This window comes from Penicillium bovifimosum (assembly GCF_028826915.1).
Source record: "Penicillium bovifimosum strain IBT 22155 chromosome Unknown utg000003l_segment0_segment0, whole genome shotgun sequence".
Lineage (NCBI taxonomy): Eukaryota > Fungi > Ascomycota > Eurotiomycetes > Eurotiales > Aspergillaceae > Penicillium > Penicillium bovifimosum.
The window spans coordinates 2,386,990-2,410,017 of NW_026622712.1; the positions used below are offsets into that span (position 1 = coordinate 2,386,990).

The window sequence follows — 23,028 nt, forward strand, 5'->3', positions numbered from 1 at the left end:
GTGTTACAAAAAGAAAATTGAAAAGGTATCTCTAAATTACAAGTGAACTATCGATACGACATGGAAATGTAGACGAGATCAAGTAAACACGGCCTCCATCAGTAAATTCACAGCGTGCATGGCAGTAGCCCACGCCATGCTGTAAAGATATTTGGGGGAGAACACGGTCCAGATGAACAGATGGGTCCGAAGCGCAGTACAGGCAGCCATGACAGAGACCAGGGACATGGCGACTTGGAAGGTCAGCAATGACGAGACATCCTCTTTCGCGAAGTTCTTGGGTCGAAGGCGATGACTTTGTGAAGCCCACCAAATAGGCCCTGTCCAGTTGCTCGCGAAGGTGAGAATCCCCACTAGCAGTGCGTTGTAGCTGTCGACGCCGTTATATCCACTGGCGAGGTCTACAGAGGAGATTGAGTTGGAGCCGCCAAATGCAAAGAAGGTCATATACTGGAAGATTAAGGTGGTGATCGTCACTTCAATCCCTGCGAGGTCCATGGAGGAGAGAATGTCGACCTGGACTCGAAATATCAGAAACAAGGGGACATTGGTGGCACGCGACTGTGTCATCAAGAAGATATGTAAAGCTTGGTGGATAGTCTCACTCGGTGCTAGAGATGCGGATCAGTATCAGCTCAAAGACATGGAGGGTGTGAGCTCACCTCGAGCAACTCTCGACCGTTTTCCGACAAAGAGTGCTAGTAGGACAATGACAGCAAGCCCATAAAATACTAGTCTAGCATGCAAAACCAGTGATAGACTATAGGGCCATTTCTTCACAATTGGGGCGATAAACGTCTCCTCGAACAATTCAGGAGACTCCGATGCCACAAAGTGCAATTTGAATGTAAAAGCCAACACAACAGGGACCAAGACTCCCAGCCTCATTATTCCAGATATACTTCTGACCAGATAGCGCCCAGCATCCAAGTATGTGAGAATAAGAAGAACCCAGAAGATATCCGGATGGCGTGCAAAAAAGGTGCGAGCAATATCGGGCTCAGCTGCAAACTTCTGACCTGTTTGGTTCCACCGTCGCAAGAGTCGTTGGGATATGGCAAGCACGACAGACCAAGAAGCCAACGATCCAAAGCGTTTATTGGGAATCATCTTAGCAGATGAGACCGATTTGATATGCAAGAAGAAGATCCACCCCGAACAGATCCAATACCAGAACTGCTGTTCCTCTTCCACGTAGCTGCTGGCAAACGTCATTATCCCATAGATGATCACCACAAGCATCAAAAACAACCCAGAAGGTCTGTGGCGGGCGCATTCCTTGTACGTGGCCGGGGAGACAAGGAGCCCTGCAATGCCCGTGATCAACAAGCCCAAAACAAGTCTGGAAACATCGTAGTTACTAGCAGTACGACTCATTGCTTCCTGTGCGATTCTCAAAAACTGCAACATAGCGGGACCGGCGGTAGAGTAGAGTTCCTCAGGTTCGGCCCTGATGGAGAGAAGCCGCTGGACTCGAGCCCAGGCACATTGTGCACCTTCGATTCCAGATGTAGCTTCAGAGGCACACGATGTAGTGCTGTCGAACGTCGAGCCAGGGAATGTTGTTTTTAACGAGTTTAGCAGCTGTTCTGCATTCTGAGACAACATCCGAAGTTTATGGGAACCTGCTTTGGGATCAGTTTTTAGATTCTCCCGGGCTCTTTTGCAAGTAGATGGCGCACTTACCATGAGTCCACATCCCTAAGAAGTCGGGGATGAATACACCAAGACTGTTCAGAGGGATAGGGACGCCAAGCAGTCCCGCTAGTGTCGGCGCGATGTCCGCTTGGTTAACTGTCTGGTAGTACTGCATATCACCCAATGATTCCACGGGGCTTTCTCTCCCACCCAAGTCTTCAAACTTAGGTGAAATGAAAAGCAAAGCAGGTGATGTTTCACCAGCAGAAGATCCACCATGATTTCCAGCCTCGTTCATGCCATGGTCTCCGCACAGAACGAAAAGTGTCGATTGGAGATGGTCTTTCTGTCGCATTGCCGTATAGATGTCCGCCACCACAGAGTCCATCTCGCGCTGTTTTGGTATCATGAAGGGACTAGAAAGGTTAGAGGCCGACCAAGAACGGGGCAAAAGAGTCATAAATACCTCTTAGGACCAGCCTTATGTCCTATGTGGTCCAGTCCCAGATAATGCATGATCAACGCAGACCAGTCATCCTGGGCAAGCTCTTTGGGAACGTGTCGAGTCACATTATGATCTACTTCCGTGAAGTCCTGCGAAAACACAAACTCAGTTCCAATGCTAGCTCTGCGGACACACAGGCTCCTAGAGTATAACTAACCGACACGAAGAAGCTTGTAGTTCCCTCGGCTCGGTCGAACATCCCCGGAAAGAGCTTAAGCCAGGTATCATCCCCATACATTGCAAGCCGTCCTCCTGTAGCCTTTATTTGTGCCAACCACGTGTCTTGATAAGCCAGTGTTGAGGTAGTATCTGATTCCGCAATGTTTAGAATAACATCCAAGAACGATGGAACCGAACCGGTCGTGATAGCCTTTAATCGAGGCATCGTAACTGTTGGAGAGCTCGCATAGGCAGTGAATGGTAACGCGGCACCAGATCGGATCAAGCTAGTATTGTCTTAATACAGGCTAACTGTATCTGCTGCTGAGAGCGGTGCTTACCTCTGCGTGAATATGAAGCCCGAGTCATTCGAATATACAAAGTCACTGCGCAATGACTCGTTAGTGCACCATCTAGCACGGGGCAGACCGCTCCAATCATACCTTCGTAGCGCATCAACCACCATGAAGATGACTTTATCAAAGGCCGCAGGTACGGCATTCTCCCTTGTGTCATCGAAAGTTGCTAGTCCAGGGATTAACGGTTTATAAGGAAAGAAGCCTGAAGAGAACGTGAGTATGCCTAGGATAACCAACAGATTGGCGATAACCATCACCCAGCCGTGGAAGCCCGCCATTCTGTTCGTGTTGGCAGCTGCACGACTTGTAAAGAGTCCTCAGATCAGCACATCTCGAGCTGTCGAACTATTGCGGAGTCCGGAGATCGAAAGGGAGGCAGAATCGTGTTGACGATCGACCCGCTTCTCCACACACCGCCCTCCTACTTTACTCCGGAGACTGTCAGAGACTCAGAGCTGACGAGTCACGGGCGAAACTTTCCTTAACCCAGTGGTCAGGTAGCTAATTGCTGTATGAGGAAAGGATAATGGCTTCGTCTGCATCTGACAACCTAGGTATCCATAGAAATGTTGATCTGGAGTAATCTATATCAGCTCTTTCATAACACCAGACAAGCTATTTCTCCTAGACTTGGTTCCAGGTTAACGAATCAAAGTGTTTCAACAATTCAACAATAGGTGTGGTATATCAGCCTCAATATCAGGCACAGACTATGAAACATATGTACGTGAATCGCAGGTGTAACTGTGGACTCCTAAACGCCTTTTTTTTCATCTCCCCCGCCTCGTCACCATCTCCGTGGCCTATTCTCTGCTTCCTCATAACACGCCTCACTTCTTCTTGGACCCCTTCTTGGTGGAGGAAGGGCGCTTCTGGAAAACAATTGAGTTGCGGGGCTTCTGGTTGCGCTTTTGCACACGTGCGGGCTTCTTCTTGGAACTCTTGATTGTGTCGATATCCATTTCTGTGGTGCACTTAGTATTCTGCGCTTCTCAAGATCGGACTATTCCAAGGACTGGGTCGTAGACTAACCTTCCTCGCCGGTTTGGGATTTGGTTTTTTGGTCTGATAGAGAAAGTGAGATAAGCCAGGATCCCCGAAGAAGACGAAGAAGCAAGTGTACATACCAGCCTCATCCTCAACTATATCCATCTTGGATTTCTGAGGAGCCTCAGGTCGTGGCTGTGATGCAATCTCTTGTAGTTTGGCTGCTAATCTCTCGGTTCTGGCATCGACGATTGGGCCAAACACATTCTTGCGCAGGTTGGCTCTGTTGCGCTTGGAAACGCTGGCTCGGACACTTTTTGCCATTGTGAATAAAGAAATATGAAATACCGGAAAGTGAGGTCGATGAGGTAAAGTTGATGTTGCAGGGAAGGACTCGAAACTGATAACACAATCAACATTTTTTTTTTCCCATGTTGATAGCGTATTATGTCATCCGGAGACTGCGCCTGGAACACTCCCCGTCTCCGAAGTATCAGTCTGACTCAACCTCATCCTTTTATGACTCGGGATTGTGGCCTTTTTCATACATTTCGTGGTCAAGAGATGTATCGATGCAAATCCCTTACAATTGGCCTGGCTGAATCGGACCCTTGTCGAGGAACCTTGGACCGCTTTCTCACTCTTATCTGAAATTCAATCGAATATGGCGACCTCAAGCCTGTCGTCAGAGGTTACAACGCTCATATCCTTCATCAAGACCCTCACAAATCCACAGCTCAAAGTTTTGTTGAGGTATGAGGGCCTCCCGGTGTCTGGGTTGAAAGCAACCCTTCAGTTTCGTATCATTCAACGTTTGTCAACCCCCTCCGCCAGGTTTTGTGGACCATGCTTCCACTCAACTTTTATATGCATACTTCACTTTCAGGTTCATCTATCCTCACGGATCATACTGACTAATGGAATAGGACTCCAATACCTCTCTGAATCTGACAGTGTCGGTTTCGATACCCTAGCCAGGCGTATTCGCGCTACTACATTTCCAAACACTGTATCATATCAATCACCCACTGGGCTGTATCAGCCAGCGCCTGTCTCTCAATCTCCTGCGCAGGGACGATCTACGGCCCATGGAATCTCCATGTCACCCCTCTCATACACTTCTGGTCCGAGTGCTCCTCTCATGAACCCTCCTGCGGCCGCTCATAAGTCTCCAGGTCCTTTGGTCTTCAAGGATAGCCCATTTTACACAATTCTGGAGCCTTTGACTCCGGTAGTGGAATGCAAAGGTATGTCGCCATGGACACTCCGAGGCTTGCTGGACATCCAAGGTCTAATCTTGTCCAGTTCGTGAACAAACAAGGGACAGCGTGGAACTGAAGGTCATGCTATCACAGCAGGTTGCCTATAGGCTGCAAACAGACCCTAATATCCGAATCATGGTCTATTGCGCCGGTGATTCCGGCCTTACACAATACACCAAGTCGGACATTGCGTTTCCCCATCAAGTGGAGCTCAAAGTGAATCTTGATGAAGTGAAGGCCAATCTCAGGGGCTTGAAAAATAGGCCAGGAACTACGCAACCTGCCGACATCACTGACTGGATCCGCAAGAAGCCCAATTACCCGAATAATATCGTTATGACTTATGCATTGACGCAAAAGGTGGGACTCGCTCCATCTCTACCAATCCGCCAAAGGATTGATACACGCGCATGGTCGGCTAACCTGCATGGACACAGAAATTCTTCACAATTGCCAATCTCGTGAAGCGGCATCCGATTGATGATCTCGTGTCGCAATTGAAATTGCGGAAACTCATATCGAAGGAGCAGGTTATCCGCGAAAGTAAGAGAAATGCCTGTCTTCCAGATCGCTCTTCTAATCTAGTTTCTTTTTCACAGTGCAAAACCGCGCGAACGACTCCGAAATCGTTGCGACATCAAGTGTCATGTCCCTGAAGTGCCCCTTATCTACCCTCCGCATCCAGGTGCCTTGCCGCTCCATCATTTGCACTCACAACCAGTGCTTTGATGCATCTTCGTTCCTTGAGCTCCAGAAACAAGCACCGACTTGGACGTGTCCTGTCTGTTCCAAGTCAACTAGCTTTGAGTCCCTACAGGTGGACCAGTAAGTCCACCTCCCAATCGATCAATATATTAGCATGGTATGATCTGACTAATTGCGTAGGTACGTTGATGATATTCTTCAATCAACCTCTTCAGATATCGATCAAGTCACTGTTGAACCAGACGGTGTATGGTCAACCCCCATTGATTCCGACGCTGGGAAGTTGGGCGGAATGACCCCCACGTCAGAAGATGAGGACGACTTGATCGAGATCAGCGAACCAGGAAATCTCGCTGTAAAACAGGAACCAAGTGCCCCGAATGGCACGTTAGAACGTACACCGGCGCAGTCACAGTCACGCGAGGCATCCACTCCGTCTTCTGTGATGCGTATGTCCAGCAAAAAACGACCCATCTCTCAAGTTATTGATCTTACTGAGAGCGGAGACGAAGAAGATGAGTCCCCTGCGCCACCTACCAAACGAACAGCCCTAAATCTACCACCACGGCCATTTCCCCGGCAGGAGTATCATATCCCACCTGCCCGCAGCCCTCTGAATGGTTCATACCCGCCATAAAGTGCGCTTTTTCTTTTTTGTTCCAGCCTAAGTACAAGGTCTTGAACTATTTTATGCATATTTCCACGGAGTTTTTGGCGTGGGGGGAGTGCTGGAAAGTCTTCAAGATATCTCACGAGTGGCTATCATAGGTATTAAGGGGGGATTCTTATCCTTCGAGATTTGACAGGTTAGTTAGAACATAATAACTGGGGAATCATGATAATATATGTATGCTCTTCAAGATATTGATCATACTGAGCGTAAACCGTATGTATAACTACACAGTACGTAGTTATAGTACAGTACAGGTGATAATCTTCTACGCAGTATGGAAAGTGGGTTCAGATTGCGGACTAGCTTTAAACCACCTCCCCGGAAAACGGGCCTCCTTCTTCCACCCACGTCCCTGTTCTCTACATCACGTCGTTTTTCTTTGTGAACCTCTACCACTTTAGTACGGCGACCTTTCTCTTCGAAGAATGTCTTTCGATTCGACCTCTTTACCACTCAGTACCGCAGATCCAAATGCCCGCGTCTTCAGCTCCTCATGTTTCGACTTCCTTCTTATAGAATTGGTGCCTATGGCCGAACGTATGGCCAAGGAATTTGTGGCCGAAGGGAAAGAGATCGAAGACGAGGAAGTCAGAGAGACGACGTTTTTTCGTCTAGAGTCTCTGGGTTATCGCGTCGGACAAGGCCTTGCGGAGCGGTCAGCAACGATTGTCCCTTCTCACCCCGGTCTCTAGTCACTTGCTAACCTGTATGTAATCTCTACAGCTTCGCCCGAGACCGCCCTCGCTTTACCGACAACCTGGACGTGATCAAGTTTCTCTGCAAGGATCTGTGGACGGTCTTGTTCAAAAAACAGGTGGATAATTTGAAAACAAACCACCGGGTATGTCACAGAAGACAGTGTCAGGAAGGGTTGACATCCACTTACTCGTGTTTATGAAACTCATGCTGGCGATAAAATAGGGTGTATATGTTTTGACCGATAGCGCGTTTCGGCCATTCGGCAGGATGAGCATGGCAGTTCGGAGCGAAGCAATATCCATGGCACAAGCAGTAAGCAACGGGTTATCGACCATTGAATGGGACATTCGGGCTTACGGATTGACACAGTACCTCTGGTTTCCCTGCGGTATCATCCGGGGTGCGTTAGCAAATTTGGGCATCAACACGACGGTGCAGGCCGAGACCTCGGATTTACCAGGGGCAACTTTCCAGATCAAAACGCTTCAACCTCGGCCTTGAGGAAATGGTTGTACCCGGGTTCTGGGCTGGTCCTATACTCAACATTCTTTTACGATCTTATGACTCGAGTCCTCGGTACCTTTTTGTGGCTCTTTTTTTCATTTGCTACATGACGATACTGAAGACGTAAAGCAAATTTGAATAAGAAATTTTGGTATTTCTTTCCATTGAAGGTCGGTTGCTAATTATGTTCCGAACCCTATGCCTATCTGATCAAGGTCCGTACACAGCTCGTGTCTGCTTGTTTCATAATCTCGTGGTCCACATTTAAAGCCTATCTTTCCGCGAGAAGATTGATTAGCAACGTTCTGCCAATTCCCATTGTCATCACAGCCGTGGGGAAGAAGCAAATGGCGAGGTATGAATGCACAAAAGAGTCACCGGGATATATACACCGGTAGAATTACCAACGAGGGCAGGAGTCCTTACTTTGGTGCGGAAGTCTTGGCAAACTCGATGCCTTTTTCGATGTTGCCCTTGAGGCCGCTGATGCAAGTCTCCAGGAGCTTCTTCTCCTGCTCGGTTACACCGTCAAGGATGTTAATGGCCTTCTCGGCACCGTTAGGCTATATTGAGTCATGTCAGTTAATCGTCCTATCGAAGACTGAAAATTCTGGAGAGACTTACGCCGAGTTCCACGGGAATCGAGAAGAACTCAAGACCGGTGGCCTTGGCAATCTCATCACCTCCAGTGACACCGGGCAGGTAGACGAAAGTAGGCTCAACAACACCCTTCTCGCCCTTCGAAGCCTTGATGACAGCCTCGGCGAATCTTTGTATTTGTCAGTCCCGGTGGTAGCTCCGGATAAGCGGGTGAAACTTACCTGAAACCAGCAAAGGCCATGGAGAGGGTAGCAGAGCCAGCGCCGTCCTTGGCCTTGACAACCTCATCACCACCGAACTGGACACCTGTAAACTGTTAGCAAGGGGAACACTCCCACTGGAATAGACGTCAACGACATACGGTTGACAAGAGCATCATAACGGTCAGCAGGGATCTGGAAGCTGGGGGAAACCTTGCTGAACAGAGGAACAATAGTCTCGCCGGAGTGGCCACCAATGACAGGGACGGTGACATCGGAGGCGTTCTTCGCGCCGGAGAACTCCTGCGTGAAAGTCTCAGCACGAACGACGTCCAGGGTGGTGACACCGAAGAGACGCTTGGGGTCGAAGACACCGGCAGCCTTGAGGACCTCGGCAGCGATGGGGACGGTGGAGTTCACGGGGTTGGAGATGATGAGAGTGAAGGCCTTGGGGGCGAACTCGGCGATGCCCTCGACGAGACCCTTCACAATACCGGCATTGACCTTGAAAAGATCGTCACGGGTCATACCAGGCTTGCCTGCAGGCCATGAAACTCATTAGCAAAAGGATCAATGCGATATTCGTGTCGAATTCACTCACGGGGGATACCAGCGGGGATGACAACAACATCGGCACCGGTCAAGGCAAGCTTCAATCCATCATCCTTGGGCAGGTAGCCAGTAATTTTCTGGTCAATTGTTAGCGTGCTGAGTGATGCCCTCACACTAAAGGATGAAACATACGGCGACTGAGGAGATGTGAGAGAGATCTGCAGCCACACCGGGGGTGTTGACAACATCGTAGAGGGCAAGCTCATCAATGAGAGGAGAAGCCTTCAACAAAAGGGAGAGAGGCTATCAATAGTTTAGCTGATAATTGAAGACCAAGGAGCTGGGGGAAGGGAACTGACCTGGCCAATGCCACCAGAAGCTCCGAGAACAACTACCAATGGATTAGTGGATAAATAGAAAAATAAGCTATAAACATACCAGCTTTAACCATGATGTGAAATTGTTTGGTGATGGGGAAATGAGATGGAGAATGAGGGCTTCAAGAAAGGAGGGGGGGGTGCAATTTATAAGAGGGGCAGGTGGGAGGGGCAACCCCGGAAAACGCCAGAGTTGCTTTTGAGTCTGATGACATGTGAATGGGTATGACGATTGTATAGATTCTCTTACTATTATCTTAACCATACACATCTATATATCTCTATGTCAATTGTATATATTCCCTAAGATTCATGTATAATTGCTAAGAGCTATACTTTATGATCGATGAATTCAAAAACTACCCTAGCGCCATACATTCATACTTCCAAATCAACTACAACCCTTACAACATAACATAGATTCTTCTTCCCTTACCCTGTTCTGCTAGGTTATTCAGGTTTCCGGCAATTTTCGTGCTTTCTATATCTTTGTCCCAAAGTTTCCCGGGCCACCGGGTCATTTCGATCGGGAAAAGGCGGATCATTCTCACAGCGTTATAGCTCGGGCCGACCAGTCGGTTATGGATGAAATCATATCATTCCAAGGTTACATTTCAGACTGTATATAAGTGCTGGGCTGATATATCTCTTCGGTTGAAAATGGGGAGATTGTCTCTCTCTCTTGAATAGGTCGGACAGGACAATGTTTCTTTTCTTGTTTTCTGCCCTGAGACCAAGATTGCTAGATTACATGGTTTTTCCAAGTCCAGCACGGCATTTCACATACGCCTATCAGGTCTCCTCTCCTCAATCCCGACCCATCATGGCCCACAAATCAGACTCATATTTCAGAGACCTGATTTACTCTGACTCCTCAGCAGCCTTGCGGGCCTGGACACCACGGAGCTTCTTGGCAGGGGCATCCTTCTTGGGGAGCTGCGAGCGACGAACGGCGCTAACGCGGGCGACAGCCTCCTCACGAAGGTCAGCACGGTAGCCGTTCTTGGCGGTCTTGTCGGCGACACCCTTGAAGATCCTATGCAAGAAGTAATAATCAGCACTGCTTACAAAAACAACGTACACCAAGTAATCTGCATAGAACTTAGGGTTCACTTACTTGCGGTTGGAGGAGCTAGGGCCGTAGGTGACAGTGACCAAGTTCTGAGCGGGCTGCTGGGGGTTGCTGGGCTTCTTGGTGATCACGACGACACCGTTCTCAGTACCCTGGACACCGATGGCCTGGAGGTAAAAAAAAAGATGTTAGCACCATGAATTGATTTCCCCTTCTTCTGTACGGAAGACAAGGGGAATTTATTGTAAGACCAAAAGAGGCAGGCAGTGTGATGCTTATTTACCTTGTTGTTAGAGTAACCGGCATACTGTCACGCGTCAAAAGAAACCGCTGTCAGCTATTCATTTCCCTGAAACCTGACCAACTCAACTGGTCACCATACGAGGCCCATACCTTGAAAGAGTGCTTGTTCAGCAGGTTCAAGGGATCCCGGGAGAACTGGGAGCCACCGCCGGAGTTGCGGTTGACCAGGAAGGCATTCTGGCGGCCTGTTCCAAAGAATGAGCTAGAGTCCGAGTGCTTCCAGAAAGCTTCGATATGTATAGGGAATTCATAGAATCCCCAAAAGCATAAGTGCGGAGGGTCGGAACGTACGGGTGATCTGCCAGACCAGGTCGTTGGAGATGTTTGTGGACATTGTGATAGGAGGGGATATTGAGTTGGGGAATTGAAAGATCGAAATCGCTATCAAAACCGTCTTCACCTCAATCAAGTTGTGTGTGTCAAATGCCAAGACCTCAGACTGGACGGGGTCTCGCTAAGGCGGCTACTTTAGGAATAGGCTTAATGCCTTGGAGCCTTAAGGCCTCGTTGCCTTGTTGCCAGTCCACTAAGGCTACCAATTGGACAGCTTCCGGCGACCTCGGGACCTTCCAGGCAACCAACTGGGAATCTTCCAAGGGAGGAGCTGACGCTATATATATGCCTTTCCAACCTTAACAACTCCCAAGAAGACTTGTTCTTGATGCTCAACTGATTCTCCCATGCCTTTTATATTGATGGCCTCCTGCCTCACGGGACAGAACATCTCTTGAGTACTCCCTTCAACCTTGATTGAGAGCGCCAACTTCAGCATACTCCGTACACAATATCGCAAAGATCTATCATCTGACACCACCTGAAATACTTCGAAACCCACTCACCATCATGACATACACTCTCTTTTATTTCCTATTGTTCTCAGTTATCTGTGGTGGGACAGGTAGGTCGATAATTCTTATCACCCCGAAGGTGAAGCGAGAATAATGAATGAGTCTCAACGTTCTAACCGCTCTATAGCACTGTACCTCACTCGGTCACGATGGGCACCACTAGTCCAAGTGCCTGATTACCTCTATCACCGTCTTCCCTCCAGTTTCACTGCCGATTTAGAGGCTGGCCTGAACTCATCACAATTCGACATCTCTGCCAATATCGCAGATGGGGATTCACGAGCTGGCTTGGACCCACAAGCAAAGACCGAAGTGAGAAAAATTATGAAGAGTCGAAAGGTCAATTTTGACGAAGCACGTCGGATTTACACGGAGCAACGATTCGCAAAGAACAACATCGGACCTGACGGCCGGCCGAGAGACCCTAAGTTTGTCTCATTTTCTTGATTAACCAACAGTCGTATCCAGCGCAGCATGTCCATTCTTTTGTCCTTTTCCCTTGCCCTATTGTCTCACATTCTTCCCTCTTCTTTGCTGTTATTAGTGTCAGAGCCGACAATTCGCTAGCAGAATCCTTACAATCAGGGTTCAGGGCATTTACCTTGTATTCCTGAGCCCTCGATCCTCGATCCCAATTGACTCTGATCAAACTGACATGTCATCAGAGTATCGCCGGGCAACCCGTTTGCCGCTCTTGAATAGACAACTAAGATTCGCATAACTATGACAATCATATCTAAGAGCCAACAGGCACTAGTTCCCGATTTGGGGCAACACCTCCATATCAGCTTGTTCTCAGGGTAATTAAGCAAAAGGCCATAAAGAACTTGTCGAAGCAGTTTGATTATCGAGTCATCATTTCATATCAAAGGAACCATCTCCCCTGGGTTACAGTGGCAGAGTTTTATGGAAAATGGCTCTTAGTATAAAGCCGCTGGACATCACCGAGTGCCTCCATATCCGGGCTGTTGAAAGCCTGGTGGCAATGCAGGGGGAATACCGGCTGGGGGTCCATATCCAGGCGGGCCAAAACCAGGTGGAGGTGCAGCCTGTGGGGCGAAGGGCGGTTGCCCAGCGCCGTTGAATCCAGTTGGTAAAAACGACTGTGGGCCTCCGTAGCCAGCTTGGGAAGGCGGGGGTCGTGCAGGGAGTCCAGGAGGTGGGGTATTAAGTGGTGAAGAGACTGGGGGTGGAACAGGTCGACTCGGAGGGGGAACATTCTGGTAGGTCATAGCTGGTGGCATACCCCGGCCAATGGCTAGATCGGGCGTTTGCAATGGTATTGTCCCCAAGGCCCGAGAACTGTCCGTGTTCGACATGACAGGCGGTGTTGCTGCTACCGGGCCAGCGCCGGGGAACTGCGTAGATTGCTGGGTTGGTGGCTGCACATTATGTTTGCGCGCCTGGGCTGCCAGCATTCGCTCCGCTTCGTCGCCATGTCTTTCGCCTTTGCCATCCTTCTTGTATGCGTATTGTACCGAAACCTGCTTGTTCATCAGGTACTGACCATTCATGTTGGCAATGGCCGCGTCTGAGGATTCGAAATCGGCGAAGGAAACAAATCCATATCCCTTGGAGAGATTGTTGTCGTCACGAGCAATCTGTGTTTGGTAGAAAAAGAGGATCTTGTCAATGGTGCACATCAGGTTGTTGTCTGAGAGGATCTTACTTTGGGTAAATTGACTAGATTGCCAAAGCGGCTGAATGTATCATAGAGCACCTGTTCGGTAACCATAGGATCAAGGTTGCCGACGAAAAGCTCTGCGCCAATTTCAACCGTCTTTTGTTTATCGGCCGAAGCCTTGTTCACACGAATGGGTTTTCCGTAGATGCGGATCCCATTCATGATCTTCGCTGCATATTCGGCATCTTCCTCACTGATGAATTCGACAAATCCATATCCTTGATGTAATTGGGTGACTCGATCTTTAGGAAGATGGACGTTAACAATGCGCCCGGCCTGCAGCATCAGTTCCCATACTAGGCTGTCTGATGCCCGCTCATCAAGGTTCCCGATGTAGACTGTTGCCTCTTTATCTTGTTCCCTGGGTTTAATTAGCATTATGACTCCTGTAGCAAGGATTGAGGGCCTCACCAATGCCTTGCGCCGGACATGACGGCGGTGTACTAATTGCGAAGACCAACTAAAACAAGCAACGGAAGTGACCTTGGACTAAAATTCGATGAAACGAATACAGCGACACGGTCCCAGAAGGTAGGAGAAAAATGGAAGGGAATGAGTTGACGGGGGTGGAGAAGTGTGAGGTGAAGAAAGCTGGAGCTCTGCGGTCAGTGACTTTTCCGAAAACCTTTTGATTCCGCGTCCTCCCTGTTTCCACTCCCTCTACTAGCCACATCTCCCAATATCTTCTCGAATCGCTGAACCCATCTGATCTGTTTCTTCTTTCTTTTTGATCTCTTCAATTTCACAACTTTGCTTCTCAACACTCACGATGGTTCAATTTTCCGAGGAAACCAAGGTAAGTCGCAACCCTGGCAATCCTTTGACCTCGGGTTTCTAAGTCTTTCTTTTAATCTGTCCAGGAGCGTGCCTCAAAGGTCATTGATATTTCTCGAGTTGCTATTCACTAGTAAGTCCCCTGTGAGGCAGCCGGCCTTTCCAAACTGACGATAATCATCTAGTGGATACTTGCCTCTGATTATCTATCTGGGTATGTCTTTATGCCTCCCGGGTATGCTCAAGACAACCAATTAACATACCTACAGGCTACACCTATAGCACCCCTAAGCCGTCTCTGTTCAGGTACATTGCTGCAATTCCGGGTTGGACTCCTGCTCTCATGACTAACGCGATAACTAGATTGTTCTCCCCTCTTGCCTAAACGTCGACACATGGAGAAATGAATGCCGGGCGTATGATGGAGATCTTCCGATAGTCAAATGAGCCCTCGGCCATTCCCTACACTGGATGGCGAGTTCAAAATATCTGGATATCCTCATCAAAGCTTGTCAGAGCTCTGGGGCATTTTGTATTTTTAAGGCTTTTTTTCTCTCTCTCTCGCCGAATACGGGTTTACTTTGGATACAAGCTCATGTAATTTGAAGTACAAGCAACTGGATCTAGTAGGAATTACTTTTGCTTCAGAAATAATCACGAAATCTCCATCTCGAGATGTACTCGGGTCTCGGAGCGCGCTGATATCTTCTCCCGGGCTATCTTTATCTCTTATCTAAGAATCTAAGATTCCTCTGCCTTGCGTCTGATCTTTTCTCCTCCCAACCCAAAGCCCCTCCCCCCACACAGACTTCATCTTCTTGTCTCCATTTAAAGCGGGTTCATGACTATTCAAGATGGCCTCTCGCCGTCCTTTGTGGAGACCCTAGCGGGATTCACAGCAGGAATTGTGTCGACTCTGTCGTTGCATCCTCTTGACATGATCAAGACTAGGTTACAGGGCAAGCCTCGCTATTCCCTTGGAAGATATATTGACTAATTCCTTTATATATAGTTGATCGATCAGTCTCCCGGCTCGGTGGTTCTCTTCGGATCATCCGCAAAATCTTCTATCAAGAGGGCGGCTACGCCGCTTTTTACCGAGGACTTACTCCCAATCTGATCGGAAATTCCACGAGCTGGGGTCTGTATTTCCTATGCTACAGCAGTTTGAAGGATACAATTCGATTTCATCGCGAGGAGAGAAGGCAGATTCTCACATCGTTCGATTATCTTCTCGCATCTGGGAGTGCAGGTATGCGCTAATCACCATCTGGGCACCGATTCTCTCTTTTCAACTGACCTGTGGAGCTGCGTAGGCGCTATTACGTCGGTGCTCACAAATCCAATCTGGGTGATCAAAACTCGCATGTTATCAACAGGACCCCATGCTCCGGGGGCATATTCGTCGTTCGTGTCTGGGGCAAGACAAATATACCACGCGGAGGGGATACCTGGCTTCTACCGAGGTCTCATACCGGCGCTCTTTGGTGTCAGCCATGGGGCGCTCCAGTTTATGGCGTATGAGCAGTTGAAGATTTTCAGATCCCATTCCGTGAACCCCAATGGCTCTCTGGAGAAAACCCCTTCGGGTGCTGAAAAGGTGCTGGGTAATCTTGATTTTTTCGCCATCTCCAGCCTATCAAAAGTATTTGCTGGCAGCGTAACCTATCCTTACCAAGTGATCCGGTCACGCTTGCAGACTTATGATGCCCATCTGCTATATCGGGGGCCCATTGATGTCTTCTCTCGGATCTGGGCTCAAGAGGGGATTGCAGGCTTCTACAAGGGACTTGGCCCAAATATCTTCCGGGTACTTCCAAGCACATGGGTCACTTTTCTGGCCTACGAGAATACCAAGGTGTATCTGTCTTCTTTGGCGCAAATATCATGAGATAATGCGAACTGATACCACTGCTAGTTTATATATACATACTATGATGCATAGAGCTGTAGAGGTTTACGGTTTCAGGTGTAATACCTGTAAATCAGGAAAGATACGAGGTCTCCCGGCGCCCGATGGTCTTGGGAATTAACTGCGACGCTCAGCTTCGCCTAGCCCTATGCCGTGAAAGGCAGGCGGAAAGTCACCGGAGAGGCAAAATCCGTGAGTCGAAGGACAACCAATCAGAGGGAAAGAATTCTCAGCCGAACAACCAATCGGAGGGACAGACTTCCAGCCGAATTATCTCCGAGGTCGTTTTGGCCGTAAGTAAGGCGACGCAAGCGTTGCAACAAGCGTCGCAATGAGATAGATTCAGGCAAAGAAGGCAAAACGGGTTGTATTCTTTATTGTCCCAAGACTGACTGCCTGGACCAGGAGGGATCCCAGGGGGCCGGGAATAGGCAGAGTACCAGCATCCCGCCTAGGTATATGAGAAACTCCGTAGTCGATTCATGAATCATGCCGTGTTAGATATAAATGCCAACTAACGTAATTCACCACCGAGCTGGCCACCCGAAAACACATACTGTAACTAGTAAAAGAGATAAATTACAACTCAGTGTCTCAATATATCTGTACCAGGGGGCTCTAGCGCCCCGGACCCCCAGCTTCTGGCCCCAGATGATATCCCGGATAATGCCAATCGAGCCATTGACGAGTCCATTGGCGGTCCAGATATTCCCAAGCAGCATTACTCGAGCACCAACCACAACTTCATTCTGCGTAGCGAGGTTCCCAGCCTGGTCTTCCGAAGCTGTATGCTCCCGCAGGGTCCCAGTATGGCTTGCATGAACCTGAAGTACTGGGGCCGGTAGATCTTGCAGGCGGTCATGATTTAGATCCCACAGGCTGGCACAGCAGGCCTTGTGGGGTAGATACGGAAGGCCCCTCAGAAGCGGGGGAACTGGTCTGGGATAACAAGGCCTGCTCGAGAAGCGAGCAGTCTCCAGTCATCTACTGTGACCGTATCTTTCTGAAGGTTATCGAGCGCTAGACGAAGTCCCTTCTCCGAGTCCCGCTGCTGGCGGACAATGCCACCCAGCTCGACTGGCCGGTTAAAGAGAAACTAGAGCTGGCGGCCCTGCGCATTCCCATGCCTATGAACTTCCCCCGTAAAGACCAAAGGCTTTCCAAAGACCGGAGGGAGCTGATCAAAGTCCCCTGCCAGGTTGATGTTTAGCCCCCCAAACGATGAGTCTCGCTGATGGACAAAGATCTCGCGGCAGCGTTCATCCCCCCCAGTATAGCTGGTAAAAGCTGATCATAGACTTCTCATGCACCATTAGATAGCGGAGATCCGGAACTGTGTATGTGGACTCTGAAGTATACATAGCTATGAGCTGCTAATGAGCTGCTAGTAATCGGAAGCCGGAACATCGGGTCATGTAAGACGGTAAGGTCACGCCATTGATAAGAACGGCCGCAACCCTTCGAACCGGGTAAGGCCTCTGCCATGCAGGCGCAATGTCTTGCAAAGTTCTAGAGAGAAGCATGGCTGCATGATCTCAGCCCGTAGCTTTGAAACCATACAGTAACATCTTCTCCGTCACCTCTGTCCTCCGCTCCCCGGTAGACCGTAGAACTAGCCCTGCGCTGAAGGATGCCTACAGTCAACCGTCGCAAACCGAGCGCTAGTACTATCAAGTGGAAGACCTAGGAGAATATGGGAGGCCTCCTGGGCAGACCAGTCTCGCTCGCCAATCAACGAATTCAGGAGCTTCGTCGCAGCAGAAAGCAAGGGGTTGTGAGACGAGACATGCTCGAGAACCCAAGTCATGATATTTCGGTAAAGGCGCCATTTGAATCTCGGACCTTGAAGCATACTTTGATGAGATATACGTCAAATGAGCGGCAGAGCCGATGTTCCCCGTACATACCTTAATGTCGACATTTGCAAGCCAAGTTGGGACCATGGTCAGACTATACGCATTATCATGGGATTGTTATTAGTTACGGGCCAGGAAAAGAGTAAAGTACCTTGATCCTGGATGCTTGGCCAGGATCGAAGTCTCACGACACTCCATGGGAAAATGGAAGTGGCATACCGTCTCTCCTGTCACCTTGCTTTTCCGCATACAGTATGTGTTACTGCAGCTATGGGACTGGACCCGGCGGACGAGCGTGGCAAGGTGGTCGATATCATTCTGGACTCTGGAGCTCGGCGCAGGAAAATTAGATCACTGGACAATCCGATCGGCTTGTGTCAGACTCTGCGGTATCCTGTGACGTAGGATAGAGTCCTGCCGAGTTGCCTAAAACAAGTGATAAAACACACACTTAGCGCAGTCAGCATAGGAGAGAGAAGTATGAGGAGGCCGAAGTTTCGCTACACAAGAAGAAGAAGAAGAAGAAGAAGAGGAAGAAGAGGAAGAAGAAGACGTCAGGTGAAAGAGATCTGAAAAGCGAAGAAGCAGATCTCAGATGGATCTAGGTCTATATTGGTGTCATCGACAGTGATATGGGGTGCATGCTCCCGTAGGTGTCACGGGGTATACCAATCAGAGGGTGACAGGTCACTGATCCTTTGAAGTGTTGACCTTTGATGTTTCATGTGTTATATCAATCAAAGGGGACATGTCACTGATCCTTTGAAGTGCTGACGTGAGCTAACATGTGATGATTTGAAATCATGTGTTGATATCTTTGTTGGTTCATGTTCTCTTTATTTGTTCATCACCTTTGGTGTGACTGAGCATCATGGGGTTAGAGGTCATGTATCTATAAATCTACTGATCGAGCCGGCCTGGGAAAGGCAAGAATCAGTCTCTGTTCTACTGTCAAACCTATCAAGTCTTCTTCTTCTTTACATCCAATCTCTTCTTACCTAGTTGACAGGTTTTCTGTCCTGTAAACAGTTCCCCTTAACAATTCTGATTCTTCTTCAACTACCTAAGAAGAAAGGATGTCTATGCGACAAACTCGCCAAACCACCCGTCGCCTTGCGACAACTACCCGATCTCCTTCTCAAAGTCCCACGACCACAAGTTCTCCGGAAATGTCTTCGAACGCGCCGACTAGTACCCATACCGAAGAACACCATCGGTCTCCTCTCGAACTTGTCCTTGAGCGAGTTGCTATCCTTGAGAAGCAACTTGACGCCGAAAGAATCGCAAATCTCGAAAGACAACTCGAGCTCACGCGACAAGCGAACACCCATTCAACTACGAGAACGCCTCGTGCAACACTGGCAGGCTGCAAACGAAACAATGGCCAAATATCACAACGCCAAACGGAAGCCGATGCAGTTTAACTGGAACCAACTTGTTGCATTATCTACCCGCAATCTCCGGATCAAAACCTCCCGCAAGTTGTCTCCAAGATGGATTGGCCCCTTCAAGGTACTCAAACCCATTGGCAGTCAGGCTTACCAACTTGCATTACCTGAGAAGTACTCCCGTCTTCACAATGTCTTTCATGTTTCCTTGTTGGAACCCTGGCACGAAAGCCACAAACGAGACGGCGACAACTCACTGCCATTGCCTGACCTTGAGGATGAGGAAGATTATGAGGTCGAGGAAGTCAAGGACGAACACAAGTTCGACGGCCAAACGCACTTCCTCGTCAAATGGCAAGGTTGGCCCTCCGAGTACAACGAATGGGTCCCTGACTACAACATGGAATCCGCGAAAGACGCCATCGCGGACTATCGGCAAAAGGCCAAGGAGAAGAAGAAGAAGAAGAAGAAGACATCGACACGACGAGGCAACAAGAAAAAATCTTGATGTTGCCATTTCCCCAACTCTAACCTGGTCACTCTCTACATCGTCTTTCCTGACCGAGGACAGTCAGCTCGAAAGGGAGTGCAGTTTACAGGACAGAAAACCTGTCAACTAGGTAAGAAGAGATTGGATGTAAAGAAGAAGAAGACTTGATAGGTTTGACAGTAGAACAGAGACTGATTCTTGCCTTTCCCAGGCCGGCTCGATCAGTAGATTTATAGATACATGACCTCTAACCCCATGATGCTCAGTCACACCAAAGGTGATGAACAAATAAAGAGAACATGAACCAACAAAGATATCAACACATGATTTCAAATCATCACATGTTAGCTCACGTCAGCACTTCAAAGGATCAGTGACATGTCCCCTTTGATTGATATAACACATGAAACATCAAAGGTCAACACTTCAAAGGATCAGTGACCTGTCACCCTCTGATTGGTATAACACATGAAACATCAAAGGCCAACACTTCAAAGGATCAGTGACCTGTCACCCTCTGATTGGTATACCCCGTGACAGTAGGTGCTTGATGACTTCAGCTCCCACGTGCCCTAGGCGTCGGTGCCATAGATCAGATAAACCCTTTGATCTTTTCGGTTCGTAGGATGAGAGGGCAACTTTCCCGAAGTCGTGGATCAGAGATGAGATGATAGACACTTCGTATGCTGGGCACATGCCTGACACCTGATTTGCCATATGGATGCATGGACTTTCAGGCATACCATCAGGGGTTTGGTGATCCCACCTGCTGAGGTAAACTCCTGATTTCCGGTTCAGGTGGCAGATGTGAAGGGCTGGAGCAAAACTTGAATGCAATTTCACTAAGCCAGATACAATCCGAACCCCTTCCTGGACACATCCAGAACTATTTTGTTACGAACCCCACTAGCGTGGACTTGCCAGAAGACAGGAAGTCCAATCAACTTGGATACGTCATGCGGGAAAGATAACGTGACTGGCGAGGCACGCTCCAACAGCAGCTGAGGCAACCACCAGTCACATGACGCATCATAGCCCTGGCTATGATACAACAGAGCTCAGGATATGATCGGATCATACCCTCAGATATGACCCGATCAGAACTCAGGATATGAAGAACTTGATATATAAGGACGCTCATTCACCGACATGTATTTAGTTCTTCGCGATCAATCATACATTGTTACTTGGTTACTACCTATTGGACTTTGCACTCTACGGTTCACCCTTAAGACAACCCAACCTACAAGTAGGGGAGCTCATCTTGTGGTAACACTTGGTGACTGACTTACTTGGCGCGCACTACTGGCACATCCTGCAAGATACTCAACAGGACCCGAGTCCGTGTAAGGCTTAGCACAGCAACGGTACGGTTGCGAGATACTCTTGGGATTCGAAGTGGAACTAGGCGAGTACAACCCGGAAGCAGCTCTACTCACAGTGACCAGCAGGCACCGCGTAACATATTTCTCATTTCCGAATTTCCGAATTTCCGAACCTCTCTTCTCTTCCTAGAACGACCTTCAAGGTCATACCAAGTGTCTCTTTTCTCTTCTCTTACCGAAACACCACCACCGAAATGGAGCACCAGGAAGCCGCACCCCCTAGCTACGAGGCTGCGCAGCCTCCCGCGTGGCTGGCTCAACCAACTGATTGAACACATGGCCAACCAGAGCCAGCAGCAGGATGCGCTAGGGGGTGCGGCTTCGTGGTGCTCCATTTCGGTGGTGGTGTTTCGGTAAGAGAAGAGAGGTGTTACGGGGTCCTACCCTAGGACCCCTCACATCTCATGACAGCGTTATCTCTCATGGCTCGGTGTTACAGGTTTCCCATCTTGGGACCCTCACATCACTTAGCGCTCAGACCTTGTATGATCGTCCGGCCCCACACGTCATCGGTGGCGTGGACTTTGGATGATCTTGGACGGGACTCCGGATTATCATGGATCTGAGTCCTGATGATTATCGGGTTTCCGCCATCTTGGGACTCGGACCCCGCATTATCTTGTTTGATCTCGGAAGATCCTAAAGGATCCTGGATGGCCTTGCATGGCTTTGGATTACCTCAGGAGATCTCAGACGATCGTTGGATAAGTCTGTGAAAGACTGCGATGTTGTACGAGGGAGTTTTCCCCTCTTCTTCTCCACTTTGTTGTGCCAATGAGCATTGAGCATTTGTCATTACACTCATGTTAAATACTTCGACTTGGAGAGTGCCATGAGGGCTCTCCAAGATTCAGTCTCGTTACCGAATGGACTATGCTCATGTCTGAGCCTGCTCGTATCAGAGCCCTACATCTTGCTGTCTTCTTACCTAGTCAATAGTCTTCTGTTTCTATCTACCCCTTAACAAGAGGTCCGGAAAACCTGAAAATCGGAAATGAGAGATAGTTCTGGATGTGTCCAGGAAGGGGTTCGGTGTTCAGTACGTTCAGTAACGTAGCCTTCTTCACTTCATTGGGCCAGCCCATGGCTCCCGCATCGGCAAATTCTCGTTCCAGAGCCGGTAGGAATTGTGGAAAGGGGACATCCTCGCCTTGGCGGAGGTTCTGCAGGCGTTGGGCAGCACGGGCAGTCATATTGGTATCGCCGTAGATACGCTCGAGGTAAAGGATCAAGTCATGTGGGCCGCGTGAGTTGTGGCCCTCTCGTACATACGTGTTGACATTTTTCAATGCGTTCTTCCCCAGTCGAGTGAACACGTAACGGAACTGAGACTGAGCGTGTCCGATGGCAGCTCCGTCGTCTGTGAGCTTATTCTCAATCAATCATAACCCTCCACGAAGGCCAATCGGAGTGCTGGCCTCCGAAGAGCGGCGGGCCGGGCAAAATTGCACAAGTTTTGCTTCAGCCCTTCACAGCAGATCTGGGTTTCGTCAGATTCCAGGAGGTCCTACCATCAAGAAATATCCCCGCATCTGTTGCTCGATCCGCCGATAGTAAGTTCAGATGAAAACCAGGTGCAAAGGCCACATTTTTCAGAGGAAAAGGATGTGCCATCGATGCTATCAGTGGGCCCACACGTAGGGTTCCGAACCCAAGGATCGTAGTCTCAGTGTTCCCTACTTGAACTGAGGAAACTGCTGGTCGATAGGATGAAAAGTGTGAAGGGCTGGAGCGAAACTTGATGTAATTTCACTAAGCCAGATGCTAGGTATCTACAAAATCTTGGAGAAAACATGAAGGTGCACGTGCCCTGCGACCTACTTGTACCGCGTTCCTGTTCGCACCTTCATGTTTTCTCCAAGATGTTGATAGATTGCATCTGGCTTAGTGAAATATGGACGTGGAAAATGCAGTCCTATCCTTTCTTTCGGTCTGATCCGTGGATTTCTGGAATTCCTCTAAAGCTTTTGTGTAAGCTTTATTGAACTTAGGCGATTTTGATGCTCGTTTGAACCGCTCGTTTGCCTCCTTGTCCGCCTTCTACCCCGCTGGCTTGATAGCGGGGTTGATATAGGGGCATTCAGAGAAGGGATTAT

The 23,028-nt window shown here is 48.9% G+C and overlaps 10 protein-coding genes across 10 annotated transcripts; 5 read left to right on the forward strand and 5 right to left on the reverse strand.

The window, feature by feature from the left end:
- Positions 1-78: 78 nt before the first annotated feature.
- Positions 79-2,939, reverse strand: las21 (mannose-ethanolamine phosphotransferase LAS21; the record flags this gene model as incomplete). Its single annotated transcript, XM_056664695.1, has 7 exons — positions 79-611; positions 663-1,625; positions 1,687-2,054; positions 2,105-2,232; positions 2,301-2,589; positions 2,644-2,688; positions 2,746-2,939. The coding sequence occupies 7 exons, from the start codon at positions 2,937-2,939 to the stop codon at positions 79-81; spliced, it is 2,520 nt and encodes an 839-aa protein (XP_056523752.1).
- Positions 2,940-3,491: 552 nt separating this feature from the next.
- N7515_003952 (DUF2423 domain-containing protein) lies at positions 3,492-3,972 on the reverse strand (the record flags this gene model as incomplete). Its single annotated transcript, XM_056664696.1, has 3 exons — positions 3,492-3,625; positions 3,694-3,726; positions 3,789-3,972. 3 exons carry the CDS (start codon positions 3,970-3,972, stop codon positions 3,492-3,494), a joined length of 351 nt encoding a protein of 116 aa, XP_056523753.1.
- Positions 3,973-4,312: 340 nt separating this feature from the next.
- N7515_003953 (transcriptional regulator family: Zinc finger MIZ-type) lies at positions 4,313-6,252 on the forward strand (the record flags this gene model as incomplete). Its single annotated transcript, XM_056664697.1, has 6 exons — positions 4,313-4,460; positions 4,575-4,895; positions 4,954-5,270; positions 5,348-5,453; positions 5,510-5,735; positions 5,796-6,252. 6 exons carry the CDS (start codon positions 4,313-4,315, stop codon positions 6,250-6,252), a joined length of 1,575 nt encoding a protein of 524 aa, XP_056523754.1.
- A 461-nt stretch (positions 6,253-6,713) lies between these two features.
- Positions 6,714-7,488, forward strand: N7515_003954 (trafficking protein particle complex subunit; the record flags this gene model as incomplete). Its single annotated transcript, XM_056664698.1, has 3 exons — positions 6,714-6,943; positions 7,012-7,129; positions 7,210-7,488. The coding sequence occupies 3 exons, from the start codon at positions 6,714-6,716 to the stop codon at positions 7,486-7,488; spliced, it is 627 nt and encodes a 208-aa protein (XP_056523755.1).
- Positions 7,489-7,913: 425 nt separating this feature from the next.
- Positions 7,914-9,294, reverse strand: N7515_003955 (malate dehydrogenase; the record flags this gene model as incomplete). The annotated part of the gene is made up of 8 exons (XM_056664699.1): positions 7,914-8,054; positions 8,116-8,260; positions 8,313-8,397; positions 8,453-8,830; positions 8,893-8,980; positions 9,036-9,146; positions 9,203-9,234; positions 9,282-9,294. 8 exons carry the CDS (start codon positions 9,292-9,294, stop codon positions 7,914-7,916), a joined length of 993 nt encoding a protein of 330 aa, XP_056523756.1.
- Positions 9,295-10,081: 787 nt separating this feature from the next.
- N7515_003956 (uncharacterized protein) lies at positions 10,082-10,929 on the reverse strand (the record flags this gene model as incomplete). Its single annotated transcript, XM_056664700.1, has 5 exons — positions 10,082-10,256; positions 10,338-10,459; positions 10,576-10,599; positions 10,686-10,822; positions 10,887-10,929. 5 exons carry the CDS (start codon positions 10,927-10,929, stop codon positions 10,082-10,084), a joined length of 501 nt encoding a protein of 166 aa, XP_056523757.1.
- Positions 10,930-11,438: 509 nt separating this feature from the next.
- N7515_003957 (DUF2015 domain-containing protein) lies at positions 11,439-11,890 on the forward strand (the record flags this gene model as incomplete). Its single annotated transcript, XM_056664701.1, has 2 exons — positions 11,439-11,493; positions 11,571-11,890. 2 exons carry the CDS (start codon positions 11,439-11,441, stop codon positions 11,888-11,890), a joined length of 375 nt encoding a protein of 124 aa, XP_056523758.1.
- A 494-nt stretch (positions 11,891-12,384) lies between these two features.
- Positions 12,385-13,558, reverse strand: N7515_003958 (U2 snRNP complex subunit HSH49; the record flags this gene model as incomplete). The annotated part of the gene is made up of 3 exons (XM_056664702.1): positions 12,385-13,044; positions 13,113-13,488; positions 13,539-13,558. The coding sequence occupies 3 exons, from the start codon at positions 13,556-13,558 to the stop codon at positions 12,385-12,387; spliced, it is 1,056 nt and encodes a 351-aa protein (XP_056523759.1).
- Positions 13,559-13,896: 338 nt separating this feature from the next.
- N7515_003959 (uncharacterized protein) lies at positions 13,897-15,792 on the forward strand (the record flags this gene model as incomplete). The annotated part of the gene is made up of 6 exons (XM_056664703.1): positions 13,897-13,923; positions 13,988-14,034; positions 14,087-14,115; positions 14,171-14,227; positions 14,914-15,153; positions 15,218-15,792. The coding sequence occupies 6 exons, from the start codon at positions 13,897-13,899 to the stop codon at positions 15,790-15,792; spliced, it is 975 nt and encodes a 324-aa protein (XP_056523760.1).
- Positions 15,793-19,049: 3,257 nt separating this feature from the next.
- Positions 19,050-19,565, forward strand: N7515_003960 (uncharacterized protein; the record flags this gene model as incomplete). Its single annotated transcript, XM_056664704.1, has 1 exon — positions 19,050-19,565. The coding sequence occupies one exon, from the start codon at positions 19,050-19,052 to the stop codon at positions 19,563-19,565; it is 516 nt and encodes a 171-aa protein (XP_056523761.1).
- Between the last annotated feature and the right edge of the window lie 3,463 nt (positions 19,566-23,028).